We start from the raw sequence: 24,916 nt of genomic DNA, 5'->3' as shown, positions 1-24,916 counted from the left end.
AACAGATTCAAACACGAACTAATTCTTCAATGAACTTTCTCACATTAGTTTCACAGTGAAATGTTTTATAATATCACTCATTCAGGCTGGACTAGCTGGCTCCAGCCACACGAAATTTGACCAAGTTCTCCTGGCATAAGCAACACTATCACACGTTAGTTATAGAATAGATATTCTTACCGGTATGATCATCATAGCTTGCACATTATGGAAAACTCTTACAACACTTCTAGGCACTCGATAATCTTCCACTATAGTATCCCTGAGTTCAATAAATTATTTGTTAAGACTGGAAAATGTATTTTCTTGCTCGTAATAACTTATCTTACGATAAATCTCGATCATATTATTATCCTTTCAATGCTGTGTCTTAACATATTCAATCAACGGTGAAAATTTCGAACGATTCCTAATAAATTCTTCTTTACTAGTGCCTCAGGTGGAAATGGAAATACACTTGTCGAGCTATTCTTATGTACTGCTATAATAAGCGGTCGATATCTAGCTATTTTCACTTGTACTGTGAATAAACTGCTCGGATTCCTCTAGTTTATGATTAGAACTGCATCAAAGCCTTTTTTTTTTCAACCGATCACAAAAGCAGTTGATCTTGGGCATGGAAATTTTTTCCCCTTTCTGAAGACTCTCGAGTTTTTAATTCTGCCAACCGAAAAAGACAAGCTTGAGAGAGTACATACAAATACTGTGCGACCACAGATGCGAGACCCCCCTCGACACTTCTACGCATGGCAGAAGAGGGCAAATGCATTCCGATAATAGGGTAATCAATGCGTATATGTATGAGGATTAATTATTAGTGACATCAAAAAAGAAGCACACATTAACTTTATTTTCAGCTAATCGATTCCTTGGTGGTAAACTATTTTCACAAACAGCACAAGATCGATCAATCCTATGCTACAAATACGCATACTCATATTAGAATTTATTTGCCCACAGTACCTTATATTTCTCTTTTACTTATGGTTTCATAGATAAAACTGGTGTGGAGGTACACAGAATATGAAATGATGAATTCGCGTACTTTTCCATGTGTACCACCGCCAAAGTAATAGTAATACACGAAACAAAATCATCCAACTTTTCAATAAATCGTGATTTTGGCAATCCCTCTATATACATTGACTATTGTGGATTAGCCTAATAAAGGTAGTGACAGGAAAATTATTTTTTAGCTTACCTGAAAAGCATTTCGCACATCAGTGTTATATTCGGTGCAGCATATCGTCTAGTTGCTGGTGTGCAGAATAATAATATTACAGCTGTACCAATAGGTATATACATGTATGTATGTGTGGGGTAATAATGTAGATAAATCTGCTTTGCAGTTGCAGTTATAAATGAACCTTATTACATGCATTACTAACATGCAATTAACAAGACAAAAAAAACCAGAGACTCTATTGAAACGTTATAAGCGCTCATCATACTTTCACGATCGATTAACGATTGACTGATTTCGATCGTTCTTTGTCCGCTATGACGCATATAGCATTCATTTGTTTTAGGCAGTTGTCATCGCCTACTTTTCATCACCTAAATGTATTAGGTCGGTTATCGGCCTCTCTCGCATGCAAAGCGCCAGTACGTGCCGTTGCAGGTTCTTACGCATTTATTCGTTTACTAACAAGCGAGAGCGGTGAGCGCTCCGATTCTGATCTGCACACCACTTTGAATAATAAGTTATATCTTCGGGAATTTTTCGAATTTCTTGATAAAAAGTTAGGAAGAACAGATTTTTAAAAGTACAGGGTGTTCGGGATAAATTTGACAGTTTCGTAAGGAAAAAGAAAATCTTCTTTGTATCTATTAAATTTAATGAATTGACAAAAAAACATTACAGAGTTAATTACAATACTATCAACAAGATTTACTCAAAATAATCACCATTAGCATTGATCACAGCTTCAATTCTGCTTCGGAACCTCGAACAAGCTGATGCTACAGTCTCCCTGGGAAGGGCCGCAAAAACTGTTTTAATTTTATCCATTAACTGGGCTTTTGTATTACTGGAAGTGCGATTGGTGTCTTTTTCAACTGCGCCCCATACAAAATAATCCATGGGGTTAAGGTCTGGGGAGTTTGGAGGCCAAACATTTGGACTGGTGAAGTCGTAGAAATTTTCAGACAACCATTTTTGACTTTTCCCAGAGGTGTGGCAAGGGGCCGAATCCTGCTGCCATACATACGGCCTACCATTGGCTACCCTTGTTATCCAGGGCTTGACTACAGTTAGCAACTCCACGAACAAAGCCCGAATTCCAATGCCAGGGTTCTTCAACACCTGTTTCTGCAGATTTGCGAGGAATTCTGCTGTACGAACGCAATCAGATCGTCTGCTAGGGATCTTTCTTCTTGCTACATCCTCGTAGTCACCATTGCAAGTCTCTAGTTCATGCCTGATTGTTTTTACTGTATTCAGGGAGCATTGGGCAGCAGTCGTAATATCCTTATTTTGATGGCGGGCACGAATCATCATGATACAAGTTATTCTCTTCCATGATTCAGGTGGGTTCCAGCTATCCATCCTTTCTGACATCTTGTATATGAATGAAGAAGGGTCCAAACTTTTAAATGAAGAGAAGTGTGTGTTAATACATGTAACTTACGGAAAAATATAATTAATTATAAATATGTCAAATTTATCCCGAACACCCTGTACATACTTTCAGAAAATAATATTAAAAAATCGATTTTTTTTTATCCTCTAAATAGTACTGCCTCCTTAAAACTATCAAAAACTTACAAATTAGCAAAAAGAAAATGCCATAGAGGAAAAATCTGACATGATAGAGAAAAATGGGTTTGATATTTGAAATCAGCGCACCCAAATTAGTAAAAAAACAAGTGACAGATCATAATCAGCAGAAAAAAATTTTTTTTGTTGGCCAGTGTAATTAGTAAAACGATTTCTTTGGTGACTTCTCAGTTGATTCCCGGAATCAGCCGCATTATTTCCCACGTCGAGGGATCTCCCCCCCCCCCAAAAAAAAAGGAACTGGTATAGTGGACTAGCTAAAAATTTCATGTCGATGGACAATTTACATAAAAAGAAAGCTGATATTAAGTTTAAGAGCGTAAATGATAGTTGCTTTTCAAATTGGAGGGGAAGCTGATGATTTTCGAATTTGTCATAAAATCAACTAAAATTTTCAAGCGGAACCAAAATTGCGCTTATAACAGCAATGAATACATCCAAGTGAAAATTAAAAAACATGCTGATCATGCAGCTCGAAATATTTATGAATAATATATGTAACAAATCATACAACAATAAACAGATATAGCATTATAAAATCTGCCTACTGAATATTAGCAGATCTTATAATACAGGTCATCGCGTATTGACGATTTCTTGAAAAATATCGATTGTACCTCTGCCGAATTTTGAAACATCTGCTCTTCTTACAAGAATCGATAATAAATAAGTAGTTAGAATCTAATGAAAATCATTACATGTTTTACATGTTATATGAAGGCCAATTGCTCTTCTTTATGTATATAAACGGAATATTTTCTGTTTCCCAAAATGATGATGCCAATTTTACCAAAAGCACAACAAAGCTAAATTTATGTTTTTGTTTCCAAAGGATAATCCCATTTATCGTGAACATTTTCAAAACTGGTAGCACAGATGATGACTATTATCTTACGAAATTCGTTCAGCAATTTTTCTTTTCATTATTAACTCCTTTTTTTGTTTGTTTGTTTGTTTTCATAACGAATTTACTTCCGTGTTTAAAGAGGTATTATTTGCATGACAACATTTCTAGACAGTAAACCCATTTTCTAGACGGTAAACCCATGTCTGTTTATTAAATGATTTTGCAATAGCTGGAATTGAACGTTCTGTAGCAACTAGAAGATTGAATCCTTTATAAGAATCGTCGAATTGTAACTACAGCATAATCAACATTGCGTGAGTCAATGAGGTGAAAGAACTTCATAATGAGATTGTGTTTACGTATTTCATCTCTAGAGGCAATTTAAACACCACATTGTGCTACCTATTCGAAGAATGAAAGAAGTAGATAGAATATCTGATAGCACTTAAAAAAAATCTCACTACAACTAACAATTGGTGTTTTATACGTTTTTTTTTTTTCATATACAGTCTCATCATTTTATTCTGGTGAAAAATTATGAAAAAAAAAAGTGACAGAAACGCTATGAGTGTTTTTTATAAAAAGCCAGGAAACCCTCGGATACAACAATGAAGTACAGCACTTGAAATTTCATATTTAAGTGGTGTTTTTCTTACAAAATCCAAAGTAAGTCAATGAATCATGAAAACCGTCTAGGATATACGAGGCCCATTTTTGAAGAAACGCTTATAAGGGCTTTTAACCGAAAGGGGGGGTTACTGATCTGAAATAGAGACGATGTTTTTTTTTCTCTCTCTCTCTCTCCCTCTCGGAGTTCAACACACCCCCTCCCCTATCTATACACCATTCCATACGAATGTTCCATTGTTGGAAGCAGTGCTGCAAGTCATCAGGTGTCATCCGCTTCAGTAGTGCTCGGTTTTCTCCTTTACCTCATCCGCTGACTGAAAATGACTGCCCTTCAATGCGGATTTCAACTTTGGAAAAAAGTAAAAGTCCTATGGAGCTAAGTCCGGCGGGTAAGATGGATGGACCAACACCGGGATCTTTTTTATCGGCTAGATACTGCTTTACAGACAGTGCACTGCGAGCTGGAGCGTTGTCCTGATGGAGAATTCAAGCCTTGTTCTTCCACAGAACGGGTCTCTTCTTCTTCACTCGTTCTCTCTGCTGGGCCAGAACCTCAAGGTAATAATGTTGGTTAACTGTCTGACCCTCTGGTTCCCATGCAACCATTACCACGCCATTGATATCAAAAAAAAAAAAAAAAAAAGCGGTCAGCATTGCCTTCAGTTTTGACTTGCTCATTCTTGCTTTTTTTTATTCTCGGGAGTTTTCCAGTGCATCGATTGTGTCTTTGTTTCTGGATCGTACTGGAAAATCCACATTTCATCACATGTGATGATCTTCTCCTGCAAGTCCGGCTCCACTGTCAGCCGTTCCATGATGTCAGTGGATGAGGTAAAAAAGAAAACGGCAGCGCTACTGAAGCAGATAACGCCTGATGACTCGCAGCACTGCTTCCAACAATGGAAAATTCGTATGCAACAGTGTATAGATAGAGGAGGGGGGGGTATGTTGGTAGCCACACCTCGTATACAGCTATCGTGAAAACGCTTGCAAAAAAAAAAATAAAATAATTGCTTGTGACTTCGCATCTCTGAGTATAGATTCTCCAAGATCTGACGGTGAGATAACCAACTTCTCAAGACGACTTCTCAACTTCTGGCGTGTGTTCTTCTGGCCGGTGTGCCTGTTTCGCAGGATGAAAAAAAGTCACAATCTCTGGGAAGAAAATTCTGCTGTAAAAGACCGGCTAACTCACCTTCAGCTAAAGCTCAAGAAACACGCTCCTGGCAGTCAATAGTTTAAGCCTAACTATTTATATATTGAGTTCTGAATCACCTGTGGACTTAAGAATGCTTAACTATTAATTGCTGCGCACATTTGTGCAGATGTTTTCCTCATATAATATCATTCTCTTTACAAACCGCTGTTACTTTTTTCTCTCGTATACTCATGGTTCAGTAAGCAACATCATACTTCCGAGTGAGCCGCTGATCTCCATCCTTGAAAGGCCACATAATTCGCATATTGTTTATTCGCATCCATTTTTCTATAATCGGATGGGTATCTTGTGACAATTGGGTAAAGCAGTGCATCAGAAATTTCTCTACATAATAAATACGTTTCATGTGATATACATACTATATGGCATACGGATATGTTTCTACGAAAACCATAAGTTCTGCTTTAGTAGCTAAATGATAAGATATATCTTATTTATTGATAAGATATATTATGCCACAAACAAACGTACTTTTGATTTGGCAGGGGGAGGGGGAAGGAGAAGAAATGAATATTTCAGAATGGAAGAAACAAATATTTTAGCGAGCTAAGCTAATTCTTTATTTTTTTTTATACTAGAAAAGAGCTTGCCTAAAAATGAAATAAAGAAAACGATGGAAATGAAAAACGAAAAAAAAAATTAATGAGAAAAAGAAAGAAAGAATGCAGGAATAAAGAAAAATCAGCTAACGCATTTTTTTTTAATTTATTCCCGTATATGGGGGGTAGGCGAGGCCATTTAGCCTTTTGGAGAGTGAGTGGGCAGTTCAATCTCCATGGTACCAATCAGAGATAGATGGCCCAAGGCTATCACTAATTAAGCGGTACACAGTGAAGAGAGACCGCTCAAATGTGCCGCCATCTCGTGGTCCCTAACCCTAACACAATATATTTAATGTCTGAAATAATGTGGGTTCTACGGTCGATTTTCTTGAGTTTACGGGACGAAAAACCCGCTTGCCCGTGCCAGAGATCGACTAACTCGAGAACCGGTCGAAAAAAGGCTTAGAAAAATTTTCTCTAGTCGCCGACTACACTCGAAACCAAGTCTTCCTTCGTGCGGCCAAGCGCCGTGGTATGCAAACGCCACATCCACTGAGCTACACAGCCTTAAGGAATAAAGAATAAGAATAAAATAAAAATAAAATAAATAAACGAAAATAAAAAGTAATAAATGATAATAAAAGTAAGGTAAACTACAAATTAGGAGAAAAAAAAAGCAAAAATTATATGTAACAAAAGACTTCACTGAAGTCTTTTCATTTAAACCATCTGCTGACGTTTTTCCCCAGACTCAAGTACCTATTGAGAGGCTACTTTAGAAGACTTGTTCAGCTGGAGATCGTCAAACATACCGTTTGATTGACTTTTAGAATCCAAACTGATAAAATGTCAATATTTATTTATATAAAGACGGAGGTTTATCTGAATTCAAACAGTTCTCGATAATCCCATATGCATGTAAAATACAGAATATTCTCTATTAAAAGCAATATATGAGACTAGATTTCAGTTGCTAATTATTGCTATTATTCTAGAATTTAATAAGCAATTAACTTCATAAACTAAATATAAAGTAGACATCAATATTTAATTTATTCTATCCTAACATCCGATGTTTAAAAATCCCGTTTCGAGATAAGCCAAGCAAAATAAAAAGAAAGGCTGAAAAGGCTCCTTTAACCATTTATCTTTCAAATCTTGAAATACAGACGTTCATCTTATTACTCTTATAAGTTTCTCGATTTCCATTAAAAAATATATGAGAAAAGGGGATTGATTTCGTAAAAGACTTGCAAATTAGCGACTGGCTTGTTTATTTATTTTCATGCTACTAGTGTCGCTAATGATCCCAAGGCTGTACAGGAAATTTGAGCAATAACAACGAGGAAAATTCGCTTGCGTGCATGCGTGAGTGCGTGTGTGTGTGTGTGTGTGAGAGAGAGAGAGAGAGAGAGAAAGAGAAATTGGAAACTCAGCAAATACGTGTATTGATATGCGAAAAGTTATTGATTCGACATCATGTACTCTTAGAATCATAATGGCTAAACAGGGTAAAGGTAAAATGTACTCACTGCAGAAAACACTCCCATGTACAGTCTGAGAGGAAAGGCATTACTTTCTCTTGCACACCAACTTCGTCTTATGTAGATAGCATTTTAGAAACAGAATCAGAGGTACGTGAAACACTTTTAACCGCTAGTAATCAGTCCAAATACAATTACAAAAAGTTTGGAGAAATGAACGCCGATGGAAAAATAAAGCACAATATGACCAGCACCCCACAGATGAAAACTATGACACCAGATGACGCAACATGGGTCATGACCACCTCTTTTATCATTTTTACTATGCAGTCAGGTAAGTCATTTACCATTTTATTTATATTTTTTGGACATTCTTTAAACATAATTATATCATAACTACACTTGAAGTGTAACATAGTCTTTTGTGTTCTTATTAGAAATGCAGTCCTCTTGGAAACAACTTGTATCGGTATTTTATTTTACTAATTAAACTGAAAATAATAATTTAGAAAAGCAGATAATTTCGCATTTTTTAAACAGAACTGCGTGCAAGAAAGCTAATGAAAAACCCTTTAGATTTTGAATGCTTATTTGATACATATTAAGCCTATAACTGACTAGTGCTATTCCAGTATTTCAGTTTTTCCATAAGTGTGTGGTTAGGTTTATTTATCTTTATTAATAATTCTTTAAATGTACAAATTTTAAGTTTTTAAATCTTAATTATCAGTTATTCTCCGGATACAGAAGAGAGATTTAGCGATGCCGTTTAATACAAACTATCCTGGGGTCAAAATTTAGAACCATTCGATCCAACGCAAATATGTAAATATGTATAACGAACAACAAACAAAGAAAAAAGACCAGAATTCATCTTTATATATGAGGTAATATAATTATTAAGCATATCACAATGCATAGCTTTTAATATATTCATTCATTCACACGAATATCATTAAAGCAATGATCCTATGGGGGGGGGGGGGGTTCTCGAAAAACGGTTATCGAAGGCCAAAAATAATTCTCAGTATGATAGTCTCCAATATTTAACATAAGAGAAAATTATTATGCACTCATAAAAAAAGCCTGTTTTGCCATAGCATTCTTCTATAGTGAAAGTTGTACCCAGAATGCTTTTCAGATGTACTTCGCATAATGTCCATCGTAACGTACGCAAGATGACTCAGTTGCATCGAACCATTTAGTGAGAGACCAAAAGGCGTTTAACTGTCAAAATATATATTGCAAAAATTCCGCTCCATCTTGGTGGAATGTAATAAAATTTGGGATTTAATGTATACTTTAAAAAAAATGTCATATATCCAACTTTTCGCTTCAATGGCAAAGTTGTTCGAATTGGGATTAATGATTGGTATTAAAGGGGGATATGTCAAGGTCATGTGATTTGCGTTGTTAAACTGGTTCGAGTCTGCTTGCAGAAAGATTTCTTCACTATAATTCCGTTTTTATGGCAAAATGCTTTGAAGTGATAATATTTTTTTCGTTGTTTTTTTTTCTATAGTATACAAAAACGGTTCTATGTTCACATAACACTCAATTCATCTTTTTAAGATTATACACGATCGTTTATTTACTTCTTGATATTTGTACTGATGTGTATTGTAGATATAATTTTATTTCGTCCAAAAGTATTTATCATTTCCAACATGATCTTTACATTATTTGCATACAACTCAGTTTCAAAATTGTCTGCGAAAGTGAACAAATGTTCACTATTCAAAGAGCTGTCCTGTACGAGTACTTATTCAAAAAGTATATTTGAATAAGTATCCAGTACTTATTACTTTAGCGTTCTACTTTAGCTGATAACAATATTCTTTGGGAATCAGATCTCACACTTATCATATTTTCATCCTTAATGCGTTTTTCGGTTTCCTTTTATTTAGTAACTGATATTGGTTTTTTAAATCTCTTGTTCTTTCATTAATGATCTCGTATATTCATATCGACTACATAAATTCCCACAGTATTAATATTTGTGAATTTGTGAATACTTTATCTCTTAGGACTTCATACAACATGCTACATTATTATTATTATTATTATTATTATTATTATTATTCGTGACACCTCCAAGGAGTCCGAAGACTCATCGCGGGAGGACACCTACTATACAACTCTCCGTCTCCACCACTACACCGAACTTCTACTACCAATCATTAACGCCATCTACTGCCCACCACCACCACCACAACTGGTATCTTTGTCTGTAAATTGCGTGTGTTCCGAAGGGCCGATTTGTCTGCATGCGATGAAAAACCCAAGTTTCCGGGAGAAAAAACCCTGCTATATCCGTATGAGATCGGCTAACTCACCTTCGATGGAAAAAGTCCATGTAAAGATTCCCGCCATCACGTCGAGAATCGAACTTAGGCCTTTTCCAATCGAAGGACGCAACGTACCGTCATTCTTCCAATTGCGCTACGGAGGCTGGTTTTTTATCGCCAAATTTCCCATTCTCCTTCAAACACTTCCTTTCAATTTCACTCTCGTGGATTTTTTTTAGTTCTCATAATCTGTTTCATTTATCTAACTGCAGATATTTCTATTATTTATTATTTTACCTCCTATTCATTTCTTCCTTTATGACCACTCTAACAGGCATTGTAATCTCTGAATTTCTTCCTTAATGATTATTTTAATTTCTTGCGTGTGACCTTTCTAACAGGCTGCTTGTAAAGAAGTCAACAGACACCATGGTGTGAGGAACAAACAGCCATGGCATCCACTTTAATAAGATGTAGGACCTTCTTTTGCTGTGATAACTGCAGCAATCCTACGCGACATATTTTCCACAAGCGTATCATAGTGATCTGTTGGAATTTTTTTTTTACCATTCTTCCTGTAGGCGTGTGATGAGGTGCTGGACTGTTGTGTGGTGGAGGTCCCTTGACCTCACCCGATGCTCCAGTCCATCCCATAGATGTTCAATAGGGTTGCGATTAGGATCTGTGAAGTCCAGTGCAGTCAAGTTTGATGACGTTCATATCCACGAACCACGTAGTTACAGCAGCAGCAGCTTTATGACACAGTACATTCTCTTGCAGAAAGAGAAAATGGTCAGCTCGGTAGAAACGCCACAAAATAGAAAGCATTACGTTGTCCAGAACGTTCAGACATCTCTTAGAGTGCAATGTTCATGGCACCAAACACAGAGAACCGAGGCCAAACTAGGAAAAACAGGACCATACCATCACACCGTCACAACCAAATTTCATAGTTGAGGTTATGCACAAAAGTAAGAGACAGCCACCAGGCATCTGTCACACATTCATCTGCTCAGTAGAGGATATAATGTGATTCATCGCTCCATAATACATCTTTTCCAGCTTCCACGCTCTTTGCACCACTGAAGACGACGATGCATGTTAGTGTGGGTAATGTTGTGCTTGCATATTGCGGTCCTACCATGGAAACCCATGTTGTGAGCCTCGGTTCTGGATGTTTTTGTAGAGATGCGTGTTCCAGTCGATGCCCGGAACTTCGCATTCAACGTGTCTGCCGACAAATGGCGATTTTTTACATATTATCCTTTGTAGCACCTACGGTCACTTTCGGTGAGTGTGGTGGGTTGTCCACTGCAGGTAGCACTGATTGTTGTCCTGGGATGGTCCAATTTGTCAACAATTAGACAAACAGATAGGCCTGCAACATGGTATCCTATTTCAATATCTCTTTCAATGAATGTGTGTGTATTCGTGCGTGCGATATTCAATTTATTCACGTATAGACAAAATATAAGACAGTTTTATTAAAAACCTTGGTTTATTTTGTACGCCTTTAAAAGAAACAAGTTTTGTATTTATAAGCATTTAACTGCCGTCCTCTCTACAAGTCAAAGTTCGAAGTTATTTTAAAGAAATCTACCGTGCATAACCAGCTCCACAGCTATACATATGCAAAACAGTAAATACTACTGAGGGTTTTTGAACTATTTCATGAACTGCTTACTTTGTCCTGGAGTCCTAGAATTCTCCCTTCAAATTCAACATTGTCTGCTTTATACGTAACTTTTTCAGAAAAATTGTGGAGGCATTATTTGCTCTATAAACCAGAAGTTTGGAACATTGCTGATGAAATAAGAGATTCTCCAGCTAACAGAATGTAAACTAAATTTGGTGATAGTACGATGCCAAACGCATGATGTGTTTAGTGTATATCTTGTTACATAGCAAGGACGATACATAAAAACACTCGGAAAGGCTTACCAAATTCACCAATTTGAACCACTGTATACACTAAAATTTGCTGTTTTCTGCTGATTCAATTGCTTCAGAGAAAGGAAATATTTAGAATAATAGAACCTGAAGATACTATGAAATTAATAGATATTTAAAGCTCATTAACAGAAACATTTACCAACCGTTGGTACGCGGAGTTTTTTATTTATTTTTTTATACGTCTAGCGAGTGCTATATGAGAATAAAGTAGATCCGTCTGGCAATGCCTTCCACTTCGTTTTCCCACATTTTTCATAGATGGTGTCCCACAGGATTATTTCCTCCTGCAATAAGTGACACTTTATTTAAATCGGGAGGACAGTATCTATCAGGATGAATTATATCAGGAATTTCAATTCGATTTCAATTTCAGTATTAGGTACAATATTTTTTCTTTCGTCTGTCTTATGCGAGTTCGGATTTTCTCGAATTGAAATGGAACGTGTGTTAGTTGATTTCCCTGTTAAAGGATCCGTGGATAAACATTAAGGTATGCGTGGGTTATAAGCTTGTTCAAAAACTATGCAGACTCATCAGATCCTTAATAGAACCATTTTCGAAAATTTCCAGAAATATTCTGTGGGTAATGCACATTTTGAGGATGTGCATTACCCATTATTTTTTCTGTAAATAAAGCTCACGAAAGGTTGCAAACCTTTCACACATTTATCACCTTAGACCAAACGTTTAAAGCCACTAATGCAATTCATTTACTACTAAAGGCTTTCATAAACATTCATTCATCCAATTTGCAATTATTTAAAAGGTTAGGATTATGATAGTCGACACAAACAGTTGTCTTAGTGGTAAATATCAGTTTATTTTTAATGGTGTAGAATTTTAAAATACTATTATATATAAGATATTTTCATTTAATAATTTGAAATCATTTTATTGACCACGAATAATCCAGATTTTTCAAGTGTATTTGTTTCTGTAATCGAAATTTTTATGTAAACTTCTTTATTGATCCGCACCAATTTTTTTCCATCCCAATCGTGTAACAGGAATGCGAATTACTCCAATGCAGGATCAGTTCGCATTCCCTTTACACAATCCTTCGGTCAAACTGTCGTGTCATCCACTATTAGCATGCCAGACAATGTAGTCTACTAACGAGGTATACTACAGTAATGTTGTTGCTATTTATGAATACATTTTGTTTGGATAGTTCCAAGAATCGAGTAGGATCTTCAAAATAGAAGTTCGCTAATTAAATTCAGCGTCATTCCAGAAAATAATTACTCGATCAATATACGCCAGGCAATGACATGCACAGGTCGCTGCTCAGCAACGACGAATATTTCTACTGTGTTTTCTTGCTACCCTGGTGCGTTTGATTAGTATTTATCCGCTAACGGTATCCTGTGGTTTTTGATGAAATTGTACCAAGTTAAGTTAGATTTAAAACTGATCAGATTATCTTGCATCGCATAAATGCAGCCCGATTATTATTAATAATAATTATTATCATTATTTAGGACTTAAGTCGTTTTGTAATTTTGAAACAAAACAACTTTGTCAACGCTCAAACTGGCAGCTTCTTCCGGGTTTTTACATAAATAAATAAATAACAGCAGACGATGGTAACAATTAGTTTCGCCAACGCCCAATTTGAGTGGTGGCGAAACTAGCTGATTCTATTTCAAAATTAGTAAACGACTAATAAAATACTTAAGAATTAACAGCTATTTTAGTAGTAAAATATTATTTTTAAAAAAAAAATTTTTTTTCATTTCCTAACCTTTCATATATTATTTTACAGTACCAATTTCCTTATTACCGTCTTGGATATACTGGATTTCTGTACTATTTTACTATTTTCTTACATTATTGAATTGAATTAATCATATTCATATCTTTTCTATTGATTTATTATTTTATTTCATTTCATTTATTCATTATTCATTTGTTTGTTTAATTCTTACTTATTTTTCACAAAAGCATGTACCCACAACCACTTAGATGCGTTTGTAAGAGTTCAAAACCGTCTAGCATGACTTAATATGTTTCGCTCGCTTAACTCTTTCAATGGCCTGCGCTTGAAATATAAATAGTGGCAAGTTCCGGGATCCATGTCTTAATAAGACCATAAACCCTGTCGCTTTCTCACTTCAAAATAAGACTCAAAACTTGGAAAGAAAAAATAAAAGTTCAATAGTCTCAGAACTATTTATAAACTCTGTACGAAACTTCCCCATCCAAAGCACCACAACAACCAGTTCAATCAAGCTGAATCTCGAATTTTTAATAAAACGTGGAACTCCTGAGGTTAATTACTTTCAGTAATACTCTCAGTAAATATTCTCATAGCGACTTGCTTCCATATTAAGGTGTGCTAGGTAAATCGGAGGGACTGACTACAAAAAATTTAGGACGGATAGCCTTACGATTTGGCGATCGAAATAGATCGCCATAGCGTACTAAAAAGTAATCTATGAAACAACCACTTATGAAGAAGCTCCTTTTCAGGTTGTTTCTCTTCGTCTAAGTCCACTTTTGTGTGACACGTAGTTTGCTGTGGCGCCGGAAACTATGATTAATGGCTAGAAGTTGATGACGTTTGCTAATAATGCAACAGATGAAGTTAATATGTGAAAAATGATTTTTACAGGCTTGCAAAGCTTTGATTCTGAAGAAAATTATTTAACCCTCAAAAGATCTAATGCATATAAAATCCTCAAAGATCTAAGCAATGAAACTAAAGAAAAAGCAGATATTAATACCATTAAAATAGAAACGTGGCAAAATTACTACCAAGATCTATGGTATGATGAAAACATTCAAAACAGAAAAGTACCCTTTGTAAACAGCTCTGATAACTTGGAAAACATCACTCCAGAAGAATTAACAGAAGCATTAACCCAAAGCAAAACAAGAACGGCTACAGAAGACAATATAAACTTGGAACTTATCAAATATGCAGGACTTGAATTCTCACTCAGGTTACTTAACTTTTATAATATGATCTGGAAAGAAGGAAAATGCTCACAAGATTGGACCAAAGCAATAGTTATTCCCATCTACAAAAAAGGATACAAATCTGATTTTAATAATTATCGTGGAATCAGCTTACTTAGTACCTGTTATAAAGTATATGTAAAAATCTTAGCATATAAACTTAAACGTATAATAGACCCACAATTAATAGAACAAAATGGATTCAGAAAAGGCAGGTCTTGCATAGACTCCACATTTACGTTAAAATTGTTAATCGGAAAACACAGAGAAATGAACATAGAAACATACATAGCTTTCATAGATTACATCAAAGCATTTGATAAAATTATCAGAGACAAACTATGGGAAATCCTAAAAGAATATAAAATACCAAACCAACTCTTTAGAGCAGGCATCGGCAACCTTTCCTAGTTCGGGGGCCAAATTATCATTCTGTCTCCGAGTCAACAAGGGCCGGACCAAACTATTAAATGAAATAAATTAATATTAAATGAATTAAAACAAGTTTTTTTTTTTAAAAAAAAAACAAGTTGCTACTTCATATTTCATTTATTTGTAATATAATGCTTTGGTATAAAGCTCTACATAAATTTTATGATATAATGAACGACATAACAATTTAATGTGAAGATTGGCCTTGTGCTTCAACTACGAAACTATCAATATTAACGTTAATATTACTTAAGGATAATCGCATAGAATTTTCGAGGTTTTCGTCCGTTATTCTTGTCCGAATTTTTGATTTATTGTATTTCATCCTCGAAAAATACTGTTCACACATATATGTGCTGCCGAAAAGACAAATGATTTTTCTTGAAAAGGTGCTGTTGTGTCCTGAATAAACTAAGAAAGAAGATTTAACATGAATTATTCAGGAACAACTTTATTTAAAAATAGGCAGAGAATGTGGTGTGTTGGCTATATACTGGAAAGGTAATTTTTTGTATATAACACTAAATTAGGAGTAAGAAATTGTATAACAAATGAAAGAAAATTGTAAGACCTAACCTGTTGTGCATAAGAGTCAGATAAAGAAATTAATGAAAGTGTTAAATTCATTTAAGAACCCCATTTCATGTGTTATAAGGTAGCAAAACCTGTAAGCCAGAGTCCAAGGGTCACCTTTTGACCGTCCAGTGTTACGTATACCGAGGGAGGGGGGGAGTTATGAGAAAGAGAAACCAGAGCACTTTTCAAGAAAAACACAACAAGCGTACGTGCGATGTAATAGAGGGAGCTGGACGCCGTGACGTAAACCCACGTGACCGCGATGGCGGGCATCGCTATAGCTGAGAAGAGAAAGAAAACAAAAGGGTCAAGCAACCCCCACTCGAGGCCTTTTTTGGTTCCGGTTTCCTGATCGCTCGGACGTTGGTCCAGTCCGCACCTACGGAGAAGTTCCAGGTGGTCGTGAGAGATATGAGGCATCTGTCGTAGCGTATCAAGTAGGGCTAGCTATTTCCTTGGACTAGGATAGCTGTGTTATGTCGTGCGATGGAAGAACCAAGTAGATCCGTCCGTTCTGGCTAATCCCTGAGCCATATCTTCCTTCCCACGGAGAATCCGGCTGTACAGTGTGTAGTAGGTGACCAGACGGATAGTAGACTGAGAAGAAGCCTTGATGTTCTAGACAAGGCAGAAGAAAACATTGAGTATCATTCCAGTGATGGTAACGTAGACTCTCGTGATATATTTTTCAGTTGAGGAATTGTGTGCTTTCTAGAAAACAATTTTGTGTAGTGGACTTATTTCATGGAACTTTAAGATACTATCTACAACTTGGCATAGGCCCATTTTGTTTGAGAACTGTCTGCCTAGAAAGGCCATGTTTATTCTGTATGAATTAGTAGTAATGTGTTAGATAATATAACTAGTGACCACGTGAGGGTAGAAAGTGTGATAAGTGTTAATGAGATAATGTTAAGTTGCATATAGAGGTGGTCCAAGCAAGTTTGTTCATGTATTTTGTTTAATAGTATTGAACCAAAGATATTACTTGAGAATGATTCAGATTACTTAGTAGTAATGCTTACTTGTATAATGTCTTTTATTAATCAATATGCTTCTTAATACTTGCCTGATCTGATTTAGTATATGAATTCAAACAGCCACTCATAAAATTACTATCGAACTTAGCGGGAAGAACCCACGTGTATGATTAAACAAAGCGGACCATGACTGCATGTAAGAATTTAGTGGACAGAGATTAAATTTTATTATAGTTTAATTACTGTGTATCATTCTGAGAGAGCCATCCTGGATAAGAGTCTCATCTATCCTCGGTATTGGCTGGCGCAGTTAAAATATAAATTTTTCAATGCTTATCAGGTGGACTGTCTCAGAAGATATGTTAATGGTCACGTCCCATACAAGAACAAGGCCCCAGACATTAAGTAACTTACAGGTGGTTAAATTATAGAGAGGCCAAAGAACTGCTTGTTTAAAAGGGGGGAAGATTTAAGTAAAAGAAACGAATTAAGTACAGAATGAAGTTTAAAAGGAAAGATATAGGAGAATAAATGATTAAATTAAATAAGAATTAAAGATAAAATAAATAAGAAGTTATAACAAATGGCACAGCTGATAGGATTTATATAAATAGATATAAGAAAAACACGATATAACAGCGCGTAAATTTGTATATTTTTCTTCCATCAAATAACATTTATGAAAATCCGTCAAAGCAATGTTGTTAATTTGTGATTTTAGCACTAAATCCGCTTGAAGCTTAATAACTTCCATTTGTAAGTTTTCTGGCACATTATTTACATCAGCATCCATCGGACGAGCAAATATAGCGAATGTGGAGTCTTTGTTTTTGAAGTCGGCAAACCTTGTATCAAATTGCTCTATTAGTGCCTTCAGTTCATCTCCATAACAATTATAAGGGATATTTTTATGAGTTGCTAGAGTAGGAAAATGATAACAATTTTTAGCTCTTATTTGACTTTCCAACAATCTTAGTTTATTACAAAAAGCTTTGACATGTCCATGCAGTTCATGAACCAATTGTCCTTGTTTTTGCAATTTAAGATTCAGTTCGTTTAGGTATCCGGTGACATCAACAAGGAATGCTAAATCACACACCCACTCATCAACTTTTACTTGGTTAATTGTGTTTCCTTTTATGTCCATAAAATCTGCAATGTCTTGTCTCAGATCATAAAATCGTTTTAACATTTTACCTTTACTCAACCACCTCACTTCGCAATAATAAGACACATCTTCATAATCCAAAAATTGGTCTGCCAAATACTCCTTAAATTGGCGGTAATTAAGTGCACGTGACTTAATAAAGTTATTACTGGCTACTACAACTTCCATAACATTTGTGAATTTAATCGATTTTGCACACAGATTTTGTTGGTGGATAATGCAGTGAAAATGTGTTAAATTTTCCGGATGGATCTGTAGTTCTATTGCTCTTTCATGAACTATTCCAATAAATTCCTTCTGTCCACCAACCATTGCAGGAGTTTCATCAGTGCATATGCCAGATAGTAAACTCCATTTAAGCCCAAATCTCTCAAAGACTGTATTGACTGTTTCAAATATATCTTCACCAGTAGTTGTTCCTTTTAACGGCAGAAGCGCCAATAATTCTTCTGTGATATTGAAATCCGCATCAACTCCTCGAATAAATATTGCTAGTTGTGCTGTATCGGAGGCACCGGTGCTGTCATCCAAAGCAATTGAAAATGCTTCCAATCTAGCAATCTTCTCTTTTAAACTTTTTTCGATTTCATCAGCCATAATTAACATCAGAAATTATGGCTGATGATATCTCGACAAACAAATATTCTCGAAGTTCTCGAAGTCTTTTTTCTTTTCAGGACATATTATACTTGCAACATCCAGCAGACATTCTTATAATTTCTCCTTCACCAAATGACTTAGAATGCTTAGCGATTTTTTCGTTTACCACAAAGCTGGCTCTGACAATGCTGTGGTGCTGCGTTGTACGGATTCGTTGCACAGCAAACATACAGGCAAACCTTTATTCAGAATAAAATAATAATCCTCCGTCTAGTTGTCTTGAAATTGACGATTCTCTGCATCTACTTTTCTTTTTTTTTGCAATAACCTCTGACATTATCCCAAATTTATAAGCGATATTCAGTCAAACAAAACTGTCTTCTACACCGCAGGCACTGAACAGAATACAACATCAACGCAGGCACCGAACAGAACATACATCAATGCAGGCACTAAACAAAGCACAACACCAACGCAAGTACCGAACTGACACGTTGTAACACGTTCAGAAACGCCGCTAATCAAAGTGAGAACGAGACCTTGGTTGGAAAAAACATAGTGTGTTTTGCGCAAGTCATATGACGTCAGCTTAATGTGAGTTAGTAGAACACACCATGTTTTCTCCCACCATGAATCAGACAAACTTCGCTGAAATAGATTAGGGCCAGATCAAACTAAGTAGCGAGTCGGATCCGGCCCGCGGGTTGCTCATATGTGCTTTAGAGGCTTATATAATATATATCAAGATAATAAAATATCTGTGTGAAGTACAATAATTCAACATCAAGCTGGAAACCAATAAATCGAGGAGTACGTCAGGGTTGCCCTCTTTCACCGGTTTTATTTAATATATACATAGATAAAATCATAAAAGAATGGAAGATAACTAATGAAGGAGGATTCAAGATAAACCGTAACACCAGATTAGCTACTCTTCTTTTTGCTGATGACCAAATAATCCTTGGAAATAATGAAGATGAACTACAAAAATCATTATGCAGTCTAAATAATCTGATAAAAGCGTATGGTATGGAAATATCAACAGACAAAACAAAAGTCATGGCCTTCAGAGGTGCTAATCCAATAAGACAATAAGAAGCAAAATAGTAATAAACAACAAAATAATAGAGTAATTAAATTCATTCAAATATTTAGGTTGCACAATCATATGAAAATGAAGCTGATATAGAACCAAAGATATCAAACTTTTTAAAAGCAACAGGCATTATAAATAAAATGTTTAAACCCAATTGTGTACAAAAACACACGCGAATAAGAATCTACAATACAGTAGCTAAACCAACCTTACTTTATGGCAGTGAGATATGGACAATAAAAAAAGCAGATGAAAGAAGAATTGAATCATCCGAAATGAAATTTCTGCGCAGAACTGAAGGAGTCACAATAATGGATAAAACGAAAAGCAGAGAAATCAGAAAAAAACTTGGAATTACAACCTCCCTAAATAAAACAGTGATTTGCTATAGAGAAAAATGGAAAGAACACATAGTAAAAATGAATAGAAGCAGAATACATAAACAAATTCTAAATTACCACCCAAAAGGTACTCGATGCAGAGGAAGACCCTTAAAAATATGGGATTAAGTCCGGAACAGGCCTATAAGCCTGGAAAGGAAGAAGAAGAAGAAGAATACTATTATAGTAGTGCATGAAAAACTTACGTTACTCTTTCGACAAGTTTCCTCCAAATTAGTCAATTATCTATCAGGACTCCTATAATGTCAGATCATATATTTCGGTCTTGTAAGGCAGTTCTAATTGCATTAGGCCTTCTTCATGCAGACCAGTCATCAAACACCTGCTTTGCTAATTTTTCCTCTCCCATTCTGTTCAAGCGACCACAAAATCTGAAATTAACTCTCTTCACACCTTGAATGTTAACAATGTAGAATTTCTTTCTAATATATTCATTTTTAATATTAATTTCTAGAACTCATTATCTGTTCGCTCCTCTTAATTTTTTTTTTCAGAATTCTCATATCTGTGGTATTAGTCTTTGATCAACTGTTTGATTTTTTACCCAGTTCTGAGATCTAGAAGTCAAAACTGGTTTGAGCACTGTCTTGTATGCAGATAGTCAAACATTCTGACTAATTTCTATCTTGTTCCACATAAACGTATTCAGTTGATTCCCTACCGCACCAGTTTTGTTTCTTCTGTTGTTCTATTTACATATTTAATTTGCTATCTTCACTAAAAATTGTTCCATATTTTTTTCCAGTCAGTACATCTGATGCTTTCAATGTTCTGTCTAAATTCACAGTCTTGGTCTTTCATTGCTGATTTCCATGCTAGACTTGTTCATTCAATTTTGTTAAGGCATCCTGTAGACTGTTATCGGATTTATTTTAGGAGTATAGCGACATTTGCAAAAGTAGAGCTGGGATTAACCTTTCCAGTTCTGATGTCAGGTTTAATGTCATTTTCCTTCATAATATGATCCACGGACATGACGAATAAGAGTGGAGACAATCAGTGGCCGATTTAGGCATTAAGAGGCCCGAGGTGTTTGCGATTTTCGTGGCCCTTTAAATTATTAAGTTACAAATAATTAATTTTAATTTTTTTTAATATTTTATGTATAATTGCACAATGCATACGCATACATACATAACAATAATTACTTCACAACAAAAATTATAAAATATTTTGTATATATATAAATATGAAAATAGGTAGGTAACTTTAATTATATATTACATATTATAGGAACAATTCGATAATATTATAATCACATTCAGGTACAGTCTGTATTTTGTACGTAAGTATTTTATGAAATTATACTGGCACTTTTCACCTTTTTTGCAGCCGCAAATTTGTCAATTAATAAATCAAATTCTAATTCTTGTAATACAGAATTTTCAATCAGTGGCGCACTCAGGATTTAATCTTGGGGGGGGGGGGGAGAGTAGACGATTTACGAATACACTTTTGGATCACAATATTAATAAAAATATATATATATAAACAAAAGAATTTTAATTAGGAAAAGATTTTCGGAAAATTTTCTAGTGTTTATTTCCTTTTTCTTTGGGGGGAAGGGCCCCTTAGCCCCCTCCCTGGGTGCGTCACCGTTTTCAATAAACATTAGTGACAAATTTGATAGTCGATCTTGTCTCAATGAATTTCTTAAATAATTCTTGACACGCTTAAGGACGGAAAAAGATCTGTCTGCAGAAGCATTACAAATAGGCATTGTTAAAAAAAATAAAATAAAATAAATAAAAAGAAATGATGTACTTCGTCATTGAAATAGCTAATTTCAATATCATTCTTATATATATTTCCCAATTTAGAAATGCAATCGTTTATGTCGTTTTTACTCACATCGTGATCAAAAAGTAATTGAAAATGACTTAACACATTAGAATACATATTAATTTTGGTGGAAATTTCGGTACTCAATCTATCACAAATCATATTATGAGTTTCTACGATGAACAATTTGCCACCTGTTAGAATTGTCTCGTTCGTGTTATTTGATGCTGTATTTAATTCATCAAAATGTCTTTTTTGTTTCTTTATCCGGTTTATTTCATAATTTGTTTCATCAGTTAATAGATTTGCTTGTCGTTCTATGGTTTCAAAATCATTTCGTACATCCATTATAAAATTATGCAAAGATTTTAAAAGTTTTATACATTGCAACAAGTGTGTTTGAACTTCTTGAAGCGAAAGACTTGTGTTCTTTATTCTTTGCAATAATCTATCCCATAATATTGATAACACTGCAATTTTATCGAAATATTTTGACAATATTTTGGCTTGCAATCTATTATCTGGTTTTTCAAGTTCATTTTCGCCTATTTTAATAAGAACAGTTTTAATATGTTTATAATTTAATCGCAAAGCAGATACGGCACCAGCTCGTGATGACCATCTTGTGTCGCTGATTCTTTTAATATGTTTAGAATTTGTATCGGCAAAACTGTCTGTAAGTAAATTCGTTGCGTAGATTTAGAAAAAAAAAAAAAAAAAAATATATATATATATATATATATATATCTTTTTCTCTTCAGCATTTTCCTCTGTGTCTTGCACATCTCAAGTTCAGCATTGTCGGTTGTTTCGTCATATTTGGCACCTTCTTCTTCCTTCGCAGAATTTTCTTCATTTCGTTCAGCGTTTTCTATTATGTTATCATTTTTTAGACTTATCATTTCTTCTTTTTCGTCTCGTTCATCGCGTGTTGGTTGAAGATCTTCGTTGCTCTGAAATTTAGATGAAGATGAAGTCAAAAAAAAAAAAAACCTCTAAAGAGTTTTTTTGAGAGAGAGCGTTAATTTTTCTTTTTCCTTTCGTCGTTTTCTTTTTTCTGCCCCGGAACAAGTACGTTCGTTTCATGGCTAAAATATTAAATATGCATATATATTGAAAACAATTATTTTATAATTACAATTACAACAACCGAACCACAACAAAGGATAAAGGATACTGAAGGTTACAAGAATTTCATTGGTTCCTTAACCGTTTATACCGCCTTTATTTGAAGCGGTCGATTTGGAAAACAAAAATGAAAATAGAATTTATTTTATTATATATTTACAATTAAACAGCAGCGCAGACAGTAGTTCCAAGAATTAAGACAAAATTGAAACAAAATGGAATATTAGTTTTTCAAATTTTTAATTTAAAAAAAATATATAGTGCGGGCCGGGGGCCCCTACCCTTGCGGGCCCGAGGCGGCCGCCTCCTCCGCCTGTGCCTAAATCCGCCACTGGAGACAGTGTACACTCTTGTCTTCCACCTGATCTTACATCAAACCATTTTATTTTCATTTAGAAAGATGTGCAATGGCCTGCTAAGTTCAGGTAGTACATATAATTAATTTAAAAAGAGCAAAAGAATTTAAAAAACGTGGTTTTGCTATAAAGTATCAATTACCAAAGTGAAAATTTTATTTTGACTACAGATTTCAAAACTAATTTTATTTTAATGTTTTTATTATAATTTTATTTTAAAGTATAATTTCACAATATCTCGGAAATAACAAACTTGACTCATAATAGATTTTTGATGGATACTCCAGGTACAGTATAGCACGGCTAACTATATTCATGTTACTAGCCAGAAAATGTTGCAGAGTGATTCGATTTTTAGCATGTAAAAACCAGAAACATATGCAAACAAATAAAGTAATAACGTCTGTGTTTTCTGTGATATTTTTAAAATTTCGACGATTAAATTTCAAAAAGTTTATGTCAATAATTAGAAATCATCATCATCTTAAAAAAATAAATCCTTAGTATTATTATTCAAGCGCCTGTGTAGCTTAGTGGAAGTGGCATGTGTCTCCCACGGCGCTAGACCACCCGAAGAAAGAGCATCGTAAGTTCTATTCTAGTCATCAACTTTTTCTAAGCCATTTTTTCGACCGGTTCCTGAATTAGTCGATCACTTTCCGGAAACTGGTTTTTCGTCCTGTAAACTAAAAAAAAAAAAAAAAAAAAAAAAAAAAAAAAAAAAAAAAATCGATCACAGAAATCACACTATTTTCAGACTGTAAACATAGTGTTAAGATTTAGGGACCACGAGATGGCGGCACTTCTCAGTCACTTCTCTTCACCAGATGCCATGTATAATACCGGTCTGGTTGGCCTAGTGGTGAGCATATCCACTCTCCAGTCAAAAGGCTGCGGGTTCGAATCCCACCGTGGACATGGATGTTTGTGATTTTTTGTGGAAATAATAGTGTTGATGATGGGCAGTAGATGGCGTTGGTGTAGATGATGGTAGTTGCGGTTCATGTTGGTGAATTGAGTGTGGAGACAGAGAGTTGTAGAGTAGGTGTCCTCGATGAGTCCTTGGACTCCCTAGAGGTGTTACGTAATAATAATAATTGTGATAGTCTTGGGCAAGCTATCTTTGATTGGCTACCGGTGGAGATTGAACTGTCCCTCCCTTCAGTCTCCAAAGTTTGATAGGGCTAAAACGGCCCCGCCTACTTCCTATACGGGGAGAAAAAAGCATCAGTTCATTTTTTTCTGATTTAATATTATTATTCTCTTCAAAATATATCAACATTTATTTTCTTCCTATAGTTTAACTTTTAATGCAGACTAGAATGTTTTCTGGCTGTGAACCAATCCTGTACCTGTCCTATGAGGCTTTCTGTGTTGCACGTAGATAATGTCTACAGCACCTTGTGTTGCATGTACACAGTGTTTACAGCAGTGCTTTTTTTTTCTTTCCTAAAGAAAAAAATAGCACAATACAGAATTCTTTGTGTTGACTTTATTGATAATTTTTTCCCACGTGCTTTCGTTCAGAATTGTTGGTTGGCAACAGAAATATTATTTGTTTTAATGTTTATTCGCTTTAGATTTTTTATAGCATAAAGGATACAGTTGCTTAATGCTTGATACTTCTGGTTTTTCGTATAACTTCGTTTCGTGATAGGTTACAAACTTGGAAGTAACGGTAGAAAAGAACTCGT

The 24,916-nt window shown here is 35.1% G+C and overlaps 1 protein-coding gene across 1 annotated transcript in view; it reads left to right on the top strand.

The window, feature by feature from the left end:
* Positions 1-7,515: 7,515 nt before the first annotated feature.
* Positions 7,516-24,916, top strand: part of LOC150096371 (putative ammonium transporter 3) — a 62,182-nt gene continuing 44,781 nt past the window's right edge. The window contains exons 1-2 of the mRNA XM_090409044.1: positions 7,516-7,534; positions 7,626-7,835. Of these exons, the coding sequence (XP_090265170.1) occupies positions 7,516-7,534; positions 7,626-7,835 (229 nt within the window). The remainder of the gene's footprint in view (positions 7,535-7,625; positions 7,836-24,916) is intronic.

This window comes from Typopeltis vanoorti, chromosome 19 (assembly GCF_054136105.1).
Source record: "Typopeltis vanoorti isolate ZY-2024b chromosome 19, IOZ_Tvanoo_1.0, whole genome shotgun sequence".
NCBI classification, from domain to species: Eukaryota; Metazoa; Arthropoda; class Arachnida; order Uropygi; family Thelyphonidae; genus Typopeltis; species Typopeltis vanoorti.
This window is presented reverse-complemented; position numbering and strand designations above follow the sequence as displayed.